We start from the raw sequence: 15,863 nt of genomic DNA on the forward strand, positions 1-15,863 counted from the left end.
AACACTCCTTTGCTTCCCCAACTACACAGGACAGGACTTTCCTTTGCCATCTCACATCACGAGACATGTAGAGCGGTCCCCCCCTCCAAACATATTTATGACTCCATTGGCACAAAGTTGTGCACTCAGCACTTTCAGCATGTCTGCCACAGTTTTATAGTTTCAAAGTTTGTGCCGGGCTGTTTGAAACAAAGGTTTTTATTTACAGCTATTTGTTATTTATTTACAACTGAAAAGTTTCATAAAATCCTTGCACAAAGCACAATAAAATCCCACACAAAGCACAATAAAATCCTACATAAAGTAAAGTTAAAATCCTACCACAAAGTTACATACATTTTCCCCCACTACCCCTTCGCTTCAAAGGAGAACAACACATCCCTGACCATGTGTCCCTGACCAGTTGTGGCATTTAGCAGAGGCAGCCTCTCTGGCTGTTCTTAACATTCACAGGGTTTCTTCACTTCCACCTCTCGCCAACATCAGATGTTGTGGGAAATGCAGCAAGCACCTGTCACAAGAGGCAGATATTGCTCAGCAGCCTTGTCAACCTTCGCTTCAGTCTTCCAGATGCCCACTCCCCTGTCATTCTGCGGCTACTCAGGGTGTAAGTTAAAGAGCTCCTTTCTCCTCTCCAAGTGGTCAGGAAAAGGATTCATCAGCCAGGGAAGCAGAGGGCAAGCTGGGTCTCCCAGAGTGACAGGAGGAATCACACGATGAATGTCCGTAGCAACACATGGCACCAGTTCTGGCCTCGTCGCCGAAAAGGCCTGAGTGTCGAACAACGCTGGCATCGTGGAACTTTCCAGACCACCCCACATTAATACTGGTTGAACTTTCCCACAGTGATCAACCAGGCCTTGCAGCACCGTGCCCAAATATCCTTTCCTGTTGACGAACTCTGAGATCTGGTACAGGGAGGCAAACAATAGGCATATGGGTACCATTAGTGGCCCCAATACGATTCAGGAGCCCCAGCCTTTCAAATTATTCAATAACTTCCTGTGTACTGCCAAGCCTTAGGACCTGGCATAGCAGCACTCTCTGAATAGTAGCACATGGAAATGCCGTCACTGGAGGTTTTTAAGAGCAGGTTGGACAAACACCAACAAACAGGAATGGGCTAGATAATACTTAGTCCTGCCGTGAGTGCAGCAGACTGGACTAGACGACCTCTTGAGGTCCCTTCCAGTCCTACAATTCTGATTCTATGATAGCCCCAACAGTTGATTTACCAACACCAAACTGGTTAGCTGTTGCCCAGAAGCCATTGGGAGAGTAGCAAGCTTCCAGATAGTGAAGACCACAACACTTTATGCTGAAGGGAACTCTCCGGTTGGTGCGCTGCCACTTCCGCTCATGGGCCAGCTCTGCACAGTTTTCGAGGTACGTGGCCTTTGTCATTCTGAAGTTCTGCCACCATTGCTAGTCATCCTTGGTCTGCATCACTATCCTGTCCCAGAAGTCACTGCTCGCTGGTCAAGCCCAGAAGAGAAAGTCCACTGAGGAAATGCTCCAGAAAATGGTCTTGCAGAAGTAACTGCTTGCTTTTGTCCTCCTCCTCTTCTATTTGCGTCACCCATATTGGCGCAGCATCACCATGGCTGTCTCTCAAGGCATCCAAAGCCACCCAGCTGCTTGACTGCCAATACCTGTGCATCGGCCTGTTCATGTTAATGATTGTCAGTGTCACATGTTCCCTTCATGCTGTCTGCCAGAGGCTTGAAAATGGTGCTGGCTCACAAAAGCCAAAGGAACGATGGGACGACAAGAGAGTAATCCTGAAATGTGTTAGTTTGACCCCAAGTCCCAGAATTCCAGTGGCTTTGGGTTGCTATCCCACAATGCACCAGGAGAAAATCCCAGAATACACAAAGCCAAGCGGCAGAACATAGTAGCATGGTACATCTGCCCAGAATGCAGCGCTGTGTGGATTCAATTATTCAAAAGGGGAGGATCTTAAACCGGCATAACAAAGCAATGTGGTAGTACTGCTTTCAGAATAGTTATTTCGGATTAAAGTGGACAAACATAATCCAAAATATATTTCAGGTGTCGACAAGTTCTTAGCTAGCCTTAGTCAGGACAATTATTCAGTTCTCCTCCTAATGCATAATAAGGGGTGAGCTTTCTGTGCAGCTTTTCCCACACTCAGGGTTTTTACAAGGCATTTCTCTCTTGTGGATTCTCTGATGAGAATTAAGATGTGAACGGCTGCTGAAGGTCTTCCCACAGTTGGGGCACTTATAGGGTCTCTCTCCTGTGTGGATTCTCTGGTGTATAATAAGGGCTGATTTTACACGACACCTTTGCCTACAGTAAGGACATTTATATGGTTTTTCTCCCGTATGGGTTCTCTGATGCGTTATCAGGTGTGAAGAGCAAGTGAAGCCTTTTCCACAGACAGGGCATCGATAGGGTCTCTCTCCCGTGTGGATTCTCTGATGTACAATAAGGGCTGAGCTGTCACTGGATCTTTTCCCACAGTCGGGGCAGCTAAAGGGCTTCTCTCCGGTATGGAGTCTCTGATGTCTAATAAGGTCTGAGCTCTGATTGAAGCTTCTCCCGCAGTCGGGGCATTTATAGGGTTTTTCTCCTGTGTGGATTCTCTGGTGTTTAATAAAGGTGGAGTTTGCAGTGAAGCTTTTCCCACATTCCTGGCATTTATAGGGTCGCTCTCCAGTGTGGATTCTTAGATGTGTAACAAGGTTTGGGCTCTGGTTGAAGCTCTTCCCACACTGGGGGCATTTATAGGGCTTTTCTCCAGTGTGGATTCTTTGATGTATAAGAAGGTGTGAATGACTACTGAAGCTTTTCCCACACTCACTGCATGTGCTTGGTCTCTCTCCCATGTGGATCCTCTGGACTCTGGTTTTCTTGAGGTGCTTCAAACCTCTCCCACAATTAGTGGATTTATCCACTTTCTTCACCGGCTGGTTTCCCAGCGGCCTTTCTGTGCTACACTGACTCTCACAGGTTTTTCCTTGCCCAACTCTCCAACAGATGTTTTCTTTGAATCTTTCTAATAGTGTCCCATGCTGTTCCACTTGCTCAGGACCTCCCAGCTGAGGATTCACCTCTTCATGCTCATTCTTGATCCCATCAGCTGTTGGGATAAAGAGAAAATCCAGAGATGAATCATTCTCTGTGCTGAGAAGTAAGGAAAACTCAGAATGGAGAAATGCAAAGGTGGGGGTGGGAATAAACCAAATTAATTGTTGGGCAAATGAAAAAATTCAGGAGTTGAATTCCCCCAAATCCTTTCCCAGAGTTGAGAGAAAGGAGGAAACCAATTGAGCCACCACATCCCACCTGAACATGCAGAGGAAAGGGTGGTCAGCAGGGAGGAAGTTAATGTCAGGTGTGAGTCAGGGTGCATGGGAAGTCATGAATAACATATTTTGTGGATATGACACCTACTGGAGACAATCCAGAATTAGAAGCATACATGAGGACTTTGTGAGAATCCCAGCTGTTCCTTCATTCAGCAATGTTAACTGACACCTTTACCTGCATGGCTATATCTCAGGATTCCCCTTTCCTCTGAGCCCTGGAGATCCGTGAGCCACGGCTCTTCTCCCCGTTCCAGCTGGGAGATCACTTCAGGTTTGGGAATTGAAAATCCTGCTCAAGGGGAAAGTAAACAGGTGAGAAGTCCTATGGCTTGTATTATACTGGAGGTCAGATTATACAATTACAGTATCCCTTCCAGTCTTATCCTCTACGATTCTATGAGATCAAAGTGAATAACGTGTGTGGAGAATGGTTCCACATAAAAAGTTTAATAATTTTGACCCAGTCACTGTTTGTGCTGGTGGAACACGCATGGGAACATGGTCACAGAGATCCTTTGGGAGTCACATGTATGTGTGTGGGGGTGAGAGGGGTGTTGCACCTTTAGGACTTCCAGACACTGGGGAATTGGATTGCTAAGACTTAGCCTTTGCTTGCTTCTAAATATCCAGAGACCTCTCTCTGGATAGAGCCAGTGCCAAGAAGGGAGGGGAAACAGAGCGTTTGTATACACATGGGGGTGTGACTACGTGTAACCCACACACCTTCTGGGTGTGGTGTTCTGTCCACTCTAGTGGCACCGTGACCCCGTAGAGAGATTAATGAGTTTGTTATAGCCTTAGCTGAGAGCTTTTAGCTCATGCAGTAGAGGCTTATGCATTTAGATTCAGAGGTCCCAGGTTCGATCCCGCCCGCTGACAACTGGGATCTGTCGGTGTTACATACGGACTGGCAAATTCTGCCTTTCTGACCTTTGAAAGCTCTGGGGTTGGAGGAATTAGCATCTCCAATATGTATCTTGCTCCCCTAACCCTGGAGAGTAGGTGCGGAGGAAGCCAGTCTCTCTCATTGAATTCTGGGCACCCGGAGAACGTGCCATCCCCTCAGCCCAAAGGGAAAACAGACCAGTACCAGCCACGTGAGAGAGATTCAGCCAGCAGCGGAGAGTTGCAAAACAGGCTGAGGCTTGGTTGTTTCTGGTAAATTTAAAAGGGCCAGCCTCAGGAAAGCATGCTGGGAAAAAATAAAAGTTTCTCACGAGGGTGTAACCCTGTACTGGAGCAAGTTAGCAGGAAGCAGACAGTCACCAAAGAAGTTGCCCTGGTAAGAGTTCCTCTGTGCTGTGCCTGGCACTGCTATCACATAGGCAGGCTGGGTGGGGGTGTAGCCTGATCCCCTTTAAATCTAAGGGACCAGGAAAGAACCTTGACCAGAAGCCAACCAGGGACTTCAGAGACAGCCTCCAGCTTCTACTTCCCGAGGGGACAGGGATCCTTACCCAGCGAGGTCACATTCTCATAATTCTCCTGCATGACATCCCGGTACAGGGCTCTCTGACCCAGGTCCAGCAGAGCCCACTCCTCCTCGGTGAAATACACAGCCACCTCTTCGAAGGTCACCGGTTCCTGAAAATGACAATTGTCCCCCATTCGGTAAGTGCTGCCCCAGCCCCAATCCCACTATTGATGGGGAAGGATGGCCAAAAAAAAGTAAAAGCTCTGGGAGGAGCACAGTAAAACAATCCCATCGCATGCAGAACAACCCAGAAGTTTCCGGGTGTGAGGAGAAAGAGAGTCCTTGTCACTCCTAGCACAGGGGGAGAGGGTCATTCGCATTTATCACACACCTACTGATAAAGATGGAGACTCGCAGCAGGGTCCAGGGATAGAGCCCTAGTAGGAACCCAAACACCTCCCCCATTCCCAGCAGCTGGATGTGAGGAGACGGGGGGAGGATTAGGAACAAAGGATGCAGGCCATACTTACAGGATGGGGGACTCTGCCCCGGGAAACAGTGACTCTGAAAAAGATTTCGGGGTCATGATGGATAATCAGCTGAACACAAGCTCCATATGCGACACTGTGGCCAAAAGAGCTAATGTGATCCTTGGATGCATAAACAGGGGGATCTCGAGTAGGATCAGAGAGGTTATCTTACCTCTGTATTTGACACTAGTGCACCACTACTAGAATCCTGTGTCCAGTTCTGATGTCCACAATTCAAGAAAGCTGATAAATTGGAGGGGGTTCAGAGAAGAGCCATAAGAATGATTGAAGGATTAGAAAACCTGCCTTATAGTGAAAGACCCAAGGAGCTCAATCTATTTATCTTGACAAAGAGAAGGTTAAGAGGTGACTTGATTACGGTCTATACATACCTACATGGGGAATAGAAATGTGATAATCGGCTCTTCATTCTGGCAGACAAAGGTATAACATGATCCAATGGCTGGAAGTTGGAACTAAACAAATTTAGACTGGAAATATGGCATACATTTTTAACAGTCAGAGTAAATAACCATTGGAATTATTTACGGAGGGTCATGGTGGATTCTCCATCACTGGCAATTTTAAAATCAAGATTGGATGTTTTTTCTAAAAGATCGTCTCTAGGAATTATTTTGGGGAAATTTGGCCTGAGTTATACAGGAGGTCAGAGTGGATGATCACAATAGTCTCTTCTGACCCTGGAATCTATGAATTTTGACTAACAGGGGGAAATTGGTTGCAAATCTGAAGTTTTGAAGGCAATTTGTGGGAAAGTGATCATGAAATGGTAGATTTCATGATTCTAAGGACAATGGACTTCAAACGAGCCGACTTTTACAATCTCAGAGAACAGGTAGGTAAGGTCCCCTGGAAAAAAATATGAAGGAAAAAAGAGTTCAGGAGAGCTGGCAGTCTCGCAAAGAGACAATATCTAAGGTACAACAGCAAACTTATTCCTATGTGAAGGAAAGATAGGAAGAACAGTAAGAGGCCAATATAGTTCCACTAGGAACTCCTTAATGATCTGAAAATCAAAAAGGAATCTGACAAAAAGTGGAACCATGGACAAATGGCTAAGGATGAGTACAAAAGAATAGCACAACCATGAAGGGACAACAATCAGAAAGACTAAGGCACAAAATGAATGACACTAAGCAAGGGGCATGAAAAACAGTAAGAAAAAGTTCTATAAATACATCAGGAGCAAGAGAAAAATAAAGGAAAGTGTAGGTCCTCTGCTTAGCTGGGAAGGAGTGCTAATAACAGATGACACCAAGAAGGCTGATGCATTTAAGGCATATTTTGTTTCAGTCTTCACTAAAAAGGTTAATTGTGACCAGATACTAACACAATTAATATTAACAAAAAGGGGGAAGGAATGTTAGCCAAAATAGGGGAAGAACAGGTTAAAAAATATTTAGATAAATTAGATGTGTTCAAGTTGGTAAGGCCTGATAAAATTAATTGTAGTATACTTAAGGAACTAGCTGAAGCAATTCCTGAACCATTAGTGATTATCTTCAAGCACTCATGGAGGACAGATGAGGTCCCAGAGGACTGGAGAAAGGTAACCATTGTATCTATCTTTAAAAAGGGGGAAAAGCTGGGCCTGGAAAATTATTGACCAGTCATCCTAACTTCAATGCCTGGAAAGATACTGGAACAAATAATTAAACAATTATTTTGTAAGCACCAAGAAGATAATAGGGTTATAAGCCAACATGGATTCTTCAAGAACAAATTATGCCAAACCAACCTAAATTTCTTCTTTGACAGGGACATTGGCCTAGTGGATATGGGGAAAGCTGTAAACATGATATATCTAGACTTTAATAAGGCTTTTGACACAGTCCCACATGACATTGTCATAAGAAGATTAGGGAAATGTGGTCTAGTTGAAATTACTATAAGGTGAGTGCAAAATTGGTGAAAGACCATACTCAAAGAGTAGTTCTCAATGGCTCACTGTCAAACTGGGGGGGGGGGGGGAGGGGACACACATGTATCTACTGCGGTTCCATAGAGGTCCATCCTTATTCAGTGTTTTCATTAATGACTAGGATAATAGAGTAGATAGTACGCTTATAAAATCTGCAGATGACACCAAGATGGGAGGAGTTGTTATCACTTTGGAGGACAGGATTAGAATTCAAAATGACCTTGACAAATTAGACTGAAATCAACAAGATGAGATTCAATAAAGACAAGTGCAAAGTACTACACTCAGGAAGGAAAAATCAAATGCACAGCTACAAAATGGGGAATAACTGGGCATGCATTGTACTGCTGAAAAGGATGTGGGGGTTACAGAGGATCATAAACTGAATATGAATCAGCAATGTGATGCAGTTACAAAAATGGCTAATATCATTCTGGGGTATATTAACAGGAGTGTTCTGTGTAAGACAGGTGAGGTAACTGTCCCACTCTACTTGGTACTGATGAGCCCTCAGGTGGAGTGCTATGTCCAGTTTTGGGTGCTGTGCTTTTGGAAAAACGGGGACAAACTGGAGAGAGTCCAGAGGAAAGCAACAAAAATGATGAAAGCTTTAGAAAACCGGATCTCTACAGAAAAGTTAATAAAACTGGGTATGTTTAGTCCAGAGAAAAGAAGACTAAAGGGGGACCTGATAACAGTCTTCAGATATGTGAAGGACTGTTTATAAAGAGGATGGAGATCAATTGTTCTCCATGGCCACTGAAGGTAGGACAAGAAGTAATGGGCTAATCTGCAGCAAGGGAGATTTAGGTCAGATATTAGGAAAAACATTCTAATAATAAGGGTAGATAAGCTCTGGAAAAGGCTTCCAAGGAAGGTTGGGGAATCCACATCACTGGAGGTTTTGAAGAACAGGTTGGACAAACACCTGCCAGGGATAGTCTAGGTTGACTCGGTCCTGCCTCAGTGCAGGAGGCTGGACTAAATGACTTGTCACAGTCCCTTCCAGCTCAACATTTCTGTGATTCTATGATCTCTCCTGGGGCGGCAGGTGTGGGTGCCCCTTTCACATTCCTCACCCTTGTGTATTTACTGCCTTGGTCTCCTTCCCAGCACATACCCCCTCCGCTGTGCACTGAAAAACCCCTACCTGAGCCGCTGCTACTGCAGTCATTTCCCTTTCCCGTCCCCCAAGAGGATGGGACGATCTGGAGTGAAACACGGACATTATTCTGCAGCCTGTCAGGGCGAGAAGGGAGGTTTCAGAAGGGGCTCTAGTCCATTTCACTCCCCTAGTCTACACAGGGTCTTTCCCTGCAGACAGACACTCTAGACTGTGATTCAGGAAAAACCCCGGGTCACTTTACTACTGCACACACCTGGACCCTCTCACCAGGACTAAACCCACCAAGACATTTTTAAACCAACCCCCCTCCCTCCCCAGGAATAGAGTCTCTGAAGCAAATGCTAGAAAAGAGCAGAATCAAAGAGGGATCCTCCCCGACATTGTCCTTGAGAGAAAAGTGCAAAATCTGAGATTTTATATAAATATTTGGTAAATAAACAGCAAGTGCTTATTCCCAATTGACACGGGCAACAGGGAGCCCTGACCCCCACCACTTTACTAGAGGCTGAGGGGAGAAGGGTGGAGACGGAAGGTTCGGTGATGGTTGGAGGGGGCAGCAGTGGGGCAGGGGCAGGTGACTGACTGGCAGCTCAAAGTTGGGGGGAGGTGAGTTGGGCTGGCAGGAGCTGGGAGAAGGAAAACTGGGGCTGGACAATCTCAGTTGAGGGCACTTTCCCCACCCACTTGCCCTGTTTGGCTCTCCAATCTGGGTTACTGACTCAGGGCAAGTTTCCCTCAAAAACGAAGAGAAGGTGCTGAAGTTAAAAAAGCCTGGGAAAAGTACCCAATCTGAGAAGATGTTTAAATCAGTGTTCCATAAATGGAGAAAAAGAACAGCAAAATTAGAACGGATTTTATGTCAACATTCAATCATTAGAGAGAAAATGGCAAAATTTGACGAGATTTGATATTCACGTTTAACAGTTAAAGAGCAATGAGAGGTGTTAGAACGATATTCAATAATTAGATGAGAGAGTGGGGAAGTTTGAGAGATTTTATATCACTATTTGATAATAGGTGATGGGTCAAAATCAGAGTGTATTTTTATCAATATTCAAAAATTGGAGAGAAAGGTGCAAAATCTGAAGAGATTTAATATTAATATCAGGTAACTAGAGAGACAAAGCAAAATCAGAGGGATGTTAAATCATTTTTATTAATTATTAATAGCAAACTATAAAATGGGGCATAATTTTAGAGGATAATATGTTAATATTTGATCACTCGGGAGAAAATTGGCTAAAATCTAAATATTCAATAATATGAGAAAAAAAGCAGCAGCAATCTCCAATTGTGTGAGAGAAAAGGAGAAAATCAGAGGGGATTTTATATGAATATTCAATAAAGAGAATGGCCACCACCTTCCCACAATCAAACACATCCCAGTGCTCTCCCAAACTCCAACCCCTTGCCACACACTGACACCCCTCATCCCACCTGGGGAATGACTCAGGGCAACAGTTTTCCTTCAAATTAAAATCAGGGGAATTTGCTGCATTTCAAAAAGCAAAGACACCCCCCCAAATCTGAGTGAGGGGGTTATATCAGGATTTGAGAATTAAAGGAGAAATAGCAAAATTGGAGGGGATTTGACATTAATCTTCATAATGAGAGAGGAAAAAAAGGCAAAACCTGGGGGATTTCATGTGATTATTATTATTTTTTTTTTTTTGGTAATCAGAGAAAGAAAAAGGGGAAAACTGAATCACTTTTTTCTACCAATATTCAACAATTATCTGGATAATGGCAAAATCTAAAGGCAATTTTATATCAATATTTGATAATTAGAGATTAAAAAGTGCAAAATGAGGAGCGTTTGTGTCCATACTGAATAATTAAGAGAGGGGAAGAGGGAAATCTGTGGAGATTTCTCACCCATATTTGATAGTGAGAGAGATAGGGACAAAATCTGAGAGGATTTTATATGAGTAGTCAATAAGTAATTAGAAAGTGCTGGTTCTCTTCACTTTCTGCACCCTTCTGTCATTCACATGGACTGCCAGGAGTCCTGGATGATGATGCTTTCACAGGAAAAGCAGGCGCAAAGGGTGAGAGAATGGAGCTGGAAGGTCCCAGGCAATCTGGAGGGGGGAAGTTAACCAGAAGATGGCATTGCAGTGGGAGGTGGCGGTAGCAGGGTAGGGGCAGTTGGTGTGTTAATAATATTCAATAAGTTTGTGAAAATGGAGAAAAATCTGTAGAGGATTTTTATATCCGTGCAGTAGAACTTAGATTCTATCAACCCCCCGTCTTAAGAATGTCTAGTTACATGAAATCATTTTTCTGATAGAAAATAAATTTATATAATGAAAGTGATATTAATGAAGAACACGTTGACATCTCTTCCCATTCTGATGCCTTGGAAATTGCCTTGCAGTGGTTTGAAAGACAAGAACAAAGCAATGTAATATTAAGACATTCACTTCTATGAACTCCTCAATAAAAATTACTTCATGAAATAGGAGTTCTATTGTATTTAATAATTAGTTGGAAGTTTAACCCCAGTCAGCCGGGGTCCAGCCAACTGCCCCATAAGCAGCTGGGTGGTGCCACTCCCCCATGTTCTACAGCGCCCTCATCCCCACAGGGTCCCAGCACTGTCTCTCCAGGCCCCAGCCTCACAACTTGCATTTGTTAGGAGTGATTCTCTCTTTCTCTCCAATGAGAAGCATGTGAGTGGGGGGGGGGGGGAGGTTAAATTTAATGTTTTATTTATTTATTTGGGCCCAGATCCACCCAAGTCTCAATTTTAGGTACCATTGCAATCCACGAAACCTCTGCTCAGCTGCTGCCACACCCTGTAGGTGCCTAAACTCACTCTCAACCTAAGATTTTGCAGTAAAAAGTCCCCTAGGCACCTACCGTATGTTTCTGTCTCTGATCGTGCGCACTGCTGCCTCACTCTAGATGTCTAGACCCTTATCTCCCACCCTGAGTGATCCATGAATTGGGGGAAAAGAGACTTTTGGCTGCCTAAGTCATAAGCAGGTCCTGTATGCAGAGGTCGCCTATATCTACACGAAAGAGCTTGGTAGGAACAAGGGAGGACACTCTCACTTATAATATTTAGCCTGCTGGTGAGCTTACTCATCTGGGATGTGGGAGACCAGCAGTTCAAGCCTCCTGTCTGCCTGATGAGAAGGAGGTTGAACAAGGGTCTTCTATGTCTCAGGAGAGTGTGCTAACTTCTGATTCTCACTCTCTTTCTCTGGGCCAATTAATATTAATTATTTAATTAAAGTGGAACAACTTCATTAGGAGAGATGGAGGGAGGGCCCACATCAGAATGTCCCCTAGCCCAGTCATTACAGCACTCTCTGTAGAGGTAGCAGACTTGAACCTGGGACTCCCAAGTACCCTAACCAGCGGGCTAAAGATTATTAGGGTACGTCTACTCTACCCACCGGATCGGCAGGTAGTGATTGATCTATCGGGGATCGATTTATCGCGTCTAGTGTAAACGCGATAAATTGATCCCCATCGCTCTGCGGTTGACTCCTGTACTCCACCGTGGCAAGCGGTGGAAGTGGAGTCGATGAGGGAGCGGCGGCAGTTGACCCCGCGCCATGAGGATACAAGGTAAGTCGACCTAAGATATGTCGACTTCAGCTATGCTATTCTCGTAGCTGAAGTTGCGAATCTTAGGCTCGAACCCCTCACAACCCCCCAGTGTAGACCAGGCCTAAGAGAGGCAATCCTCCTCTCCTGGCTGTTGGGTGGTGTTTGTTTGCCTCTGCGCACACTACCAGATCTGGTCTCTGCAAACGGAGAAGCCCTGATTTCTCCCTAGTTTGTGGATCACAAGCAGGTTGGCGCCTCCATGGAGCTGGGACTTAGGTGCTGAACTCCAAGTGAGGTGTGGTGTTTAGGACACATTCCTCTCATCAGCCTCTCCCATGGGCTAACTTAGGCGGCTCCAGTCTGGCTTTTGTGGAGCCCATTCTAAGCACTTATCGCACCCCATTCATTGGATAGGGAGCCTAGGGGACTAACACAGGCTTTGTGGATCACAGTGTTGTTACCTAAGCCCTTTTGTGGATCCAGGCCTCGGATGCCAGCTGCAGTTTGTGGGCTGGTTACTGAAAGCAGGTCTAAGAAGCCAACTGGCACTGAGAATGCAGATGGGGAATGTTTGTGATGGTTTTGAGCTCCTGTGGGCGTTTGTCCCATGGCCGGAGAAAGCGGTCTCCTGCACAGTAGAGCTTTCCCTCTGCCACAGACAGACTCCTTTTGCCTGAGGAGCCGAGCTGGTCATTATCCCAGAGTGTCAGGCAATCTTTAGGATTCCTGGTTCTAGACTGAGTGCCTTGAAGATAAAGGGCAGATTATGAATAGGGGGAAGCTCCTGGCTTTTATGTTCATTAAATATGGGCAAGACAGCAAATATGTCAATTTTAATGTACATAAATGGGAAAACAGTTTCCTGTTGAAACAAGGGTAAGTGACTATAGCTAAAAAGGGTGGAACCTCCTCTCCCATCTGAGATTTTATATTGAGAATTGAAAATTATTAGTGAGAAAATAGAGCAAAATCTGAGAAGGATAATTGGCCAAGCAAAGCCAGGCCCACACTCAACATGATGGTATTTCTCTGTTTGGATGTACTAATAGCTTTTGAACACTGCAGCCGATCAATTCCAAAATGGCAGGAAATATTCTAGCCATCAGTGGATAGGAAGATCAGAAAATAGGAAGGGGGAAAGAGGAGATACATAATTGGAGCCCATGGCATCTGGTTAGCACACACATCACCTTTAACCAGGACTGTAATTGTCTATAGATCTGGTTGATGGCAGCCATTGATGCCTTCCACTAAAGCAACAGTCCCAACTCAGCTCTGCCCTTTGCCCAAATAGAGTTTAAAATGTTGCAGGGAGTCCTTGAAATAGAGGGGGACAGGGGAGGGGAATTGAGGTATGCAGGGAGCTCTAGATATGTGCAATCAGTTCCTACTACAGAAGCAAGATAGCATGTATCCCCTTTTTTAAACTGAATTAATTTTTTTAGCACCCATCATTGCAGTATCATGGGGCTGTATTTTCAGAGGTGCTGCGAAGCACCCACCAGTCCAGCTGAAGTCAATGTGAGCTGTGGAGGCTCAGCACCTCTGAAAAATCAGGCCCCATGTGACTTGATTGAAAAGGGAAGTGATTTTTATTGGGACAGTTTGAACAGTTTTGCATTAGTTTATTTCTGTAACATTTAGCCCCAAACACTTTGAGGAAAAAATCTGTTTGTCCAAAAGCTCCCACTACACTTGGGAATCATCCAACAGCCCCAACCAACAACAGGAGAGACAAGACTTAACCGCCATTATATGTCTCTGGAGGAAAATAAACAAACAGAATTATTGTTTTCATTTTTAAATAAAGACCCCCTCCTCACCTGCAACTGACCATTTATCTACCAGAGGGTTACACACTTTGGTGATTCTTTAGACCAAGTTCATTGCACACCAGCGTTTCCTTGCTCTTATCCATTCTCCCCCACAAGTGCCCTGTGGTCTACACTCCCATCCCCTTCAATTTCAAAGACTCCCTAGAACCCCAATGCCAGGGGTTCTGTGTGTCACAGAGAGGAGAATGGGGACATGCCAGGGACTTCTTGTGTCCCCAGTTTCACTCTTTTGGTTTTCCAGATTTCACCCAAATCAATAGGGTTCTGTCTTTTGAGTCCTAGAACATTCTCTGAAATCCTGGAATTGATCAGATGCGGCATTCAAAAGTTAACGTGTTACAGACAGACTGGAAAATGATATCGAGCTGAATGCAAGCCCTCACAAGCTCAGCCAAAAATCCTGGGAAAGAATCAGGTGTAATTTGCCATAAAAAAAAAATATTCTTGAATGTTATAAACTTACTAATGCTCCAATCCTCCACAGAGTCTTTTAGGCTTAAGACTCTTTTGTAATACTAAGAAAAGAAGAAGAAAATCCCATCCAGGTCTTTTTTAATGTACACAAGGAAGAGAAAACCAATTTTTTTGTTTTGTTTTATAAAGTCATTCTTAAAAACCTGGGTGCATCTTCTCACCAGCTCATCTAAGTTGCAATTGAGCAGCTATAAGGATTAGGCTGAAGGCAGCAGGATCTGGCTAAAGATCTCTTTCCCACAACGTTCTAATCACACCTTTTTGCCACTAGTTTATTATAGTAATGAATAACATGCTGATGGGAACACAATATGTTAACACTGGGGACTGAAATGTAGCCCTTTGGGAACGAACTTTGGCAGCCCTTTTCTCCCTGGCAAAGCATCCTTCTTTGTAGAGCTGTGGTGAAGTCCTGGGAGTGTCAAACAGAGATTTATTATTGGAAATTACAGGCTTTTTTTGAAACACAATATATTCCCTGAAGAGTTGGCTATTTAGAATCCCCTCACTCTGCCTTTGGCCATCGGAAAGGAATAGCGAGTTTCCTCCGATTAGCAAAACCAGTAAGGGCCTGATCCTTCCAAGAAAACCATATGCATCATTTTAGAAAATGTCACATGATTTGCAGGAAGGAACCCTCAGTCCAAGCCAGGTTACACATGATGTGTCGGATGGAGAAAACATATCCCGCTCAGCACTTTAACACTGGGGAGGTTTACTGGCTTCTGCGGAATCGGAATGAACCCCATGGTTATTTCTCAGGGGCTTGATAATGTGGAGAGATTTTTAAAACTATGAATAATCCCTCTCCTCTCTTCTCTGTGCCACCCACTCTTCTCTCCCTGTTACTTCCCTAAATGTGCAAAGATGGTTAAAATCTGACACATTTCTTGTTGTCCACCCCCCATTCCCTCCCTCCTTTTTTCTATCCATCCCTGTCTGATTTTTCACCCCTTTCCTTCCTGACATCTCTGCCTGCCACACAGAGACACAAAAGAGAATTCCCCAGTGGAGCCCATTCATGACCCCAATGCAGCCCCTCTGAACCACTGTGCTCCCCTTTCCTCCCCTGAATCCCCTGGTTTTGCTCCTGGAGCAGACCCCAGGCAGAGGAGCGCAGTGACTTCATTGTTAAGGCAGGTGAGATCCCACGCCGGTGGCATTAGCAAACAGGACTCGGGGGAGCGGGAGCACCCCCATCTTGAAGTGGTGTCCATCACATGCAGAGTTTACAGTTTGGTTCAATAGTTCTCAGCACCCCCACTGCACAAATCGTCCCAGCATCCCTGGCAGGGTTGTCTTGTGCAGAGAGTCATTTTCCTGCCCAGTCCCCTCCACTTCCCCCAGTTCTCTCCCAGTCACCTGGCATCTCCCCTGCAGGGGCTGGTGTCGGCAGGCGCAGCAAGAGCAGCAGAAACATCTTGCAACAAGCTGCAGGGCCTTTGATTGCTGCTGCTGCTCTGTCGTCTTCCTGTGCCCTTAGATACCAACCCGGGCTGCAGCACGTCCCAGGCATGGACTGGAGTTATCTTTTCCAGAGCTGGGAAGAACCCAGGCATGCTGACCTCCCCTCTCCCCCCGCCACACACAGGGCCCTCCCCTCCTTCTTCCCCCACTCCCCAGCCCTACTCTCCTCGCCCAGTGGG

The 15,863-nt window shown here is 45.1% G+C and overlaps 1 protein-coding gene across 1 annotated transcript; it reads right to left on the minus strand.

Moving 5' to 3' along the window:
* Positions 1-132: 132 nt before the first annotated feature.
* On the minus strand, positions 133-15,786 carry LOC101935159 (zinc finger protein 501-like). The gene is made up of 5 exons (XM_042848099.2): positions 15,580-15,786; positions 8,372-8,460; positions 4,793-4,919; positions 3,511-3,624; positions 133-3,106 (listed from the first exon to the last, which is right to left on the minus strand). The coding sequence occupies exons 1-5, from the start codon at positions 15,731-15,733 to the stop codon at positions 2,106-2,108; spliced, it is 1,485 nt and encodes a 494-aa protein (XP_042704033.2). The 5' UTR covers positions 15,734-15,786; the 3' UTR covers positions 133-2,105.
* Positions 15,787-15,863: the final 77 nt, after the last annotated feature.

This window comes from Chrysemys picta, chromosome 12, assembly GCF_011386835.1.
Source record: "Chrysemys picta bellii isolate R12L10 chromosome 12, ASM1138683v2, whole genome shotgun sequence".
Lineage (NCBI taxonomy): Eukaryota > Metazoa > Chordata > Testudines > Emydidae > Chrysemys > Chrysemys picta.

What these genes read in the sequence shown, in the direction of transcription:
- LOC101935159 (XM_042848099.2), bottom strand. Translation starts at nt 15,733, where the DNA reads ATGCCTGGGACGTGCTGCAGCCCGGGTTGGTATCTAAGGGCACAGGAA. An exon ending in CCCTGCAGGGGAGATGCCAG is followed by an intron (nt 8,461 to 15,579) that starts GTGACTGGGAGA and finishes TCGCCCTGACAG; the next exon opens with GCTGCAGAATAATGTCCGTG. An exon ending in CCTGAGATATAGCCATGCAG is followed by an intron (nt 3,107 to 3,510) that starts GTAAAGGTGTCA and finishes TTATCCCAACAG; the next exon opens with CTGATGGGATCAAGAATGAG.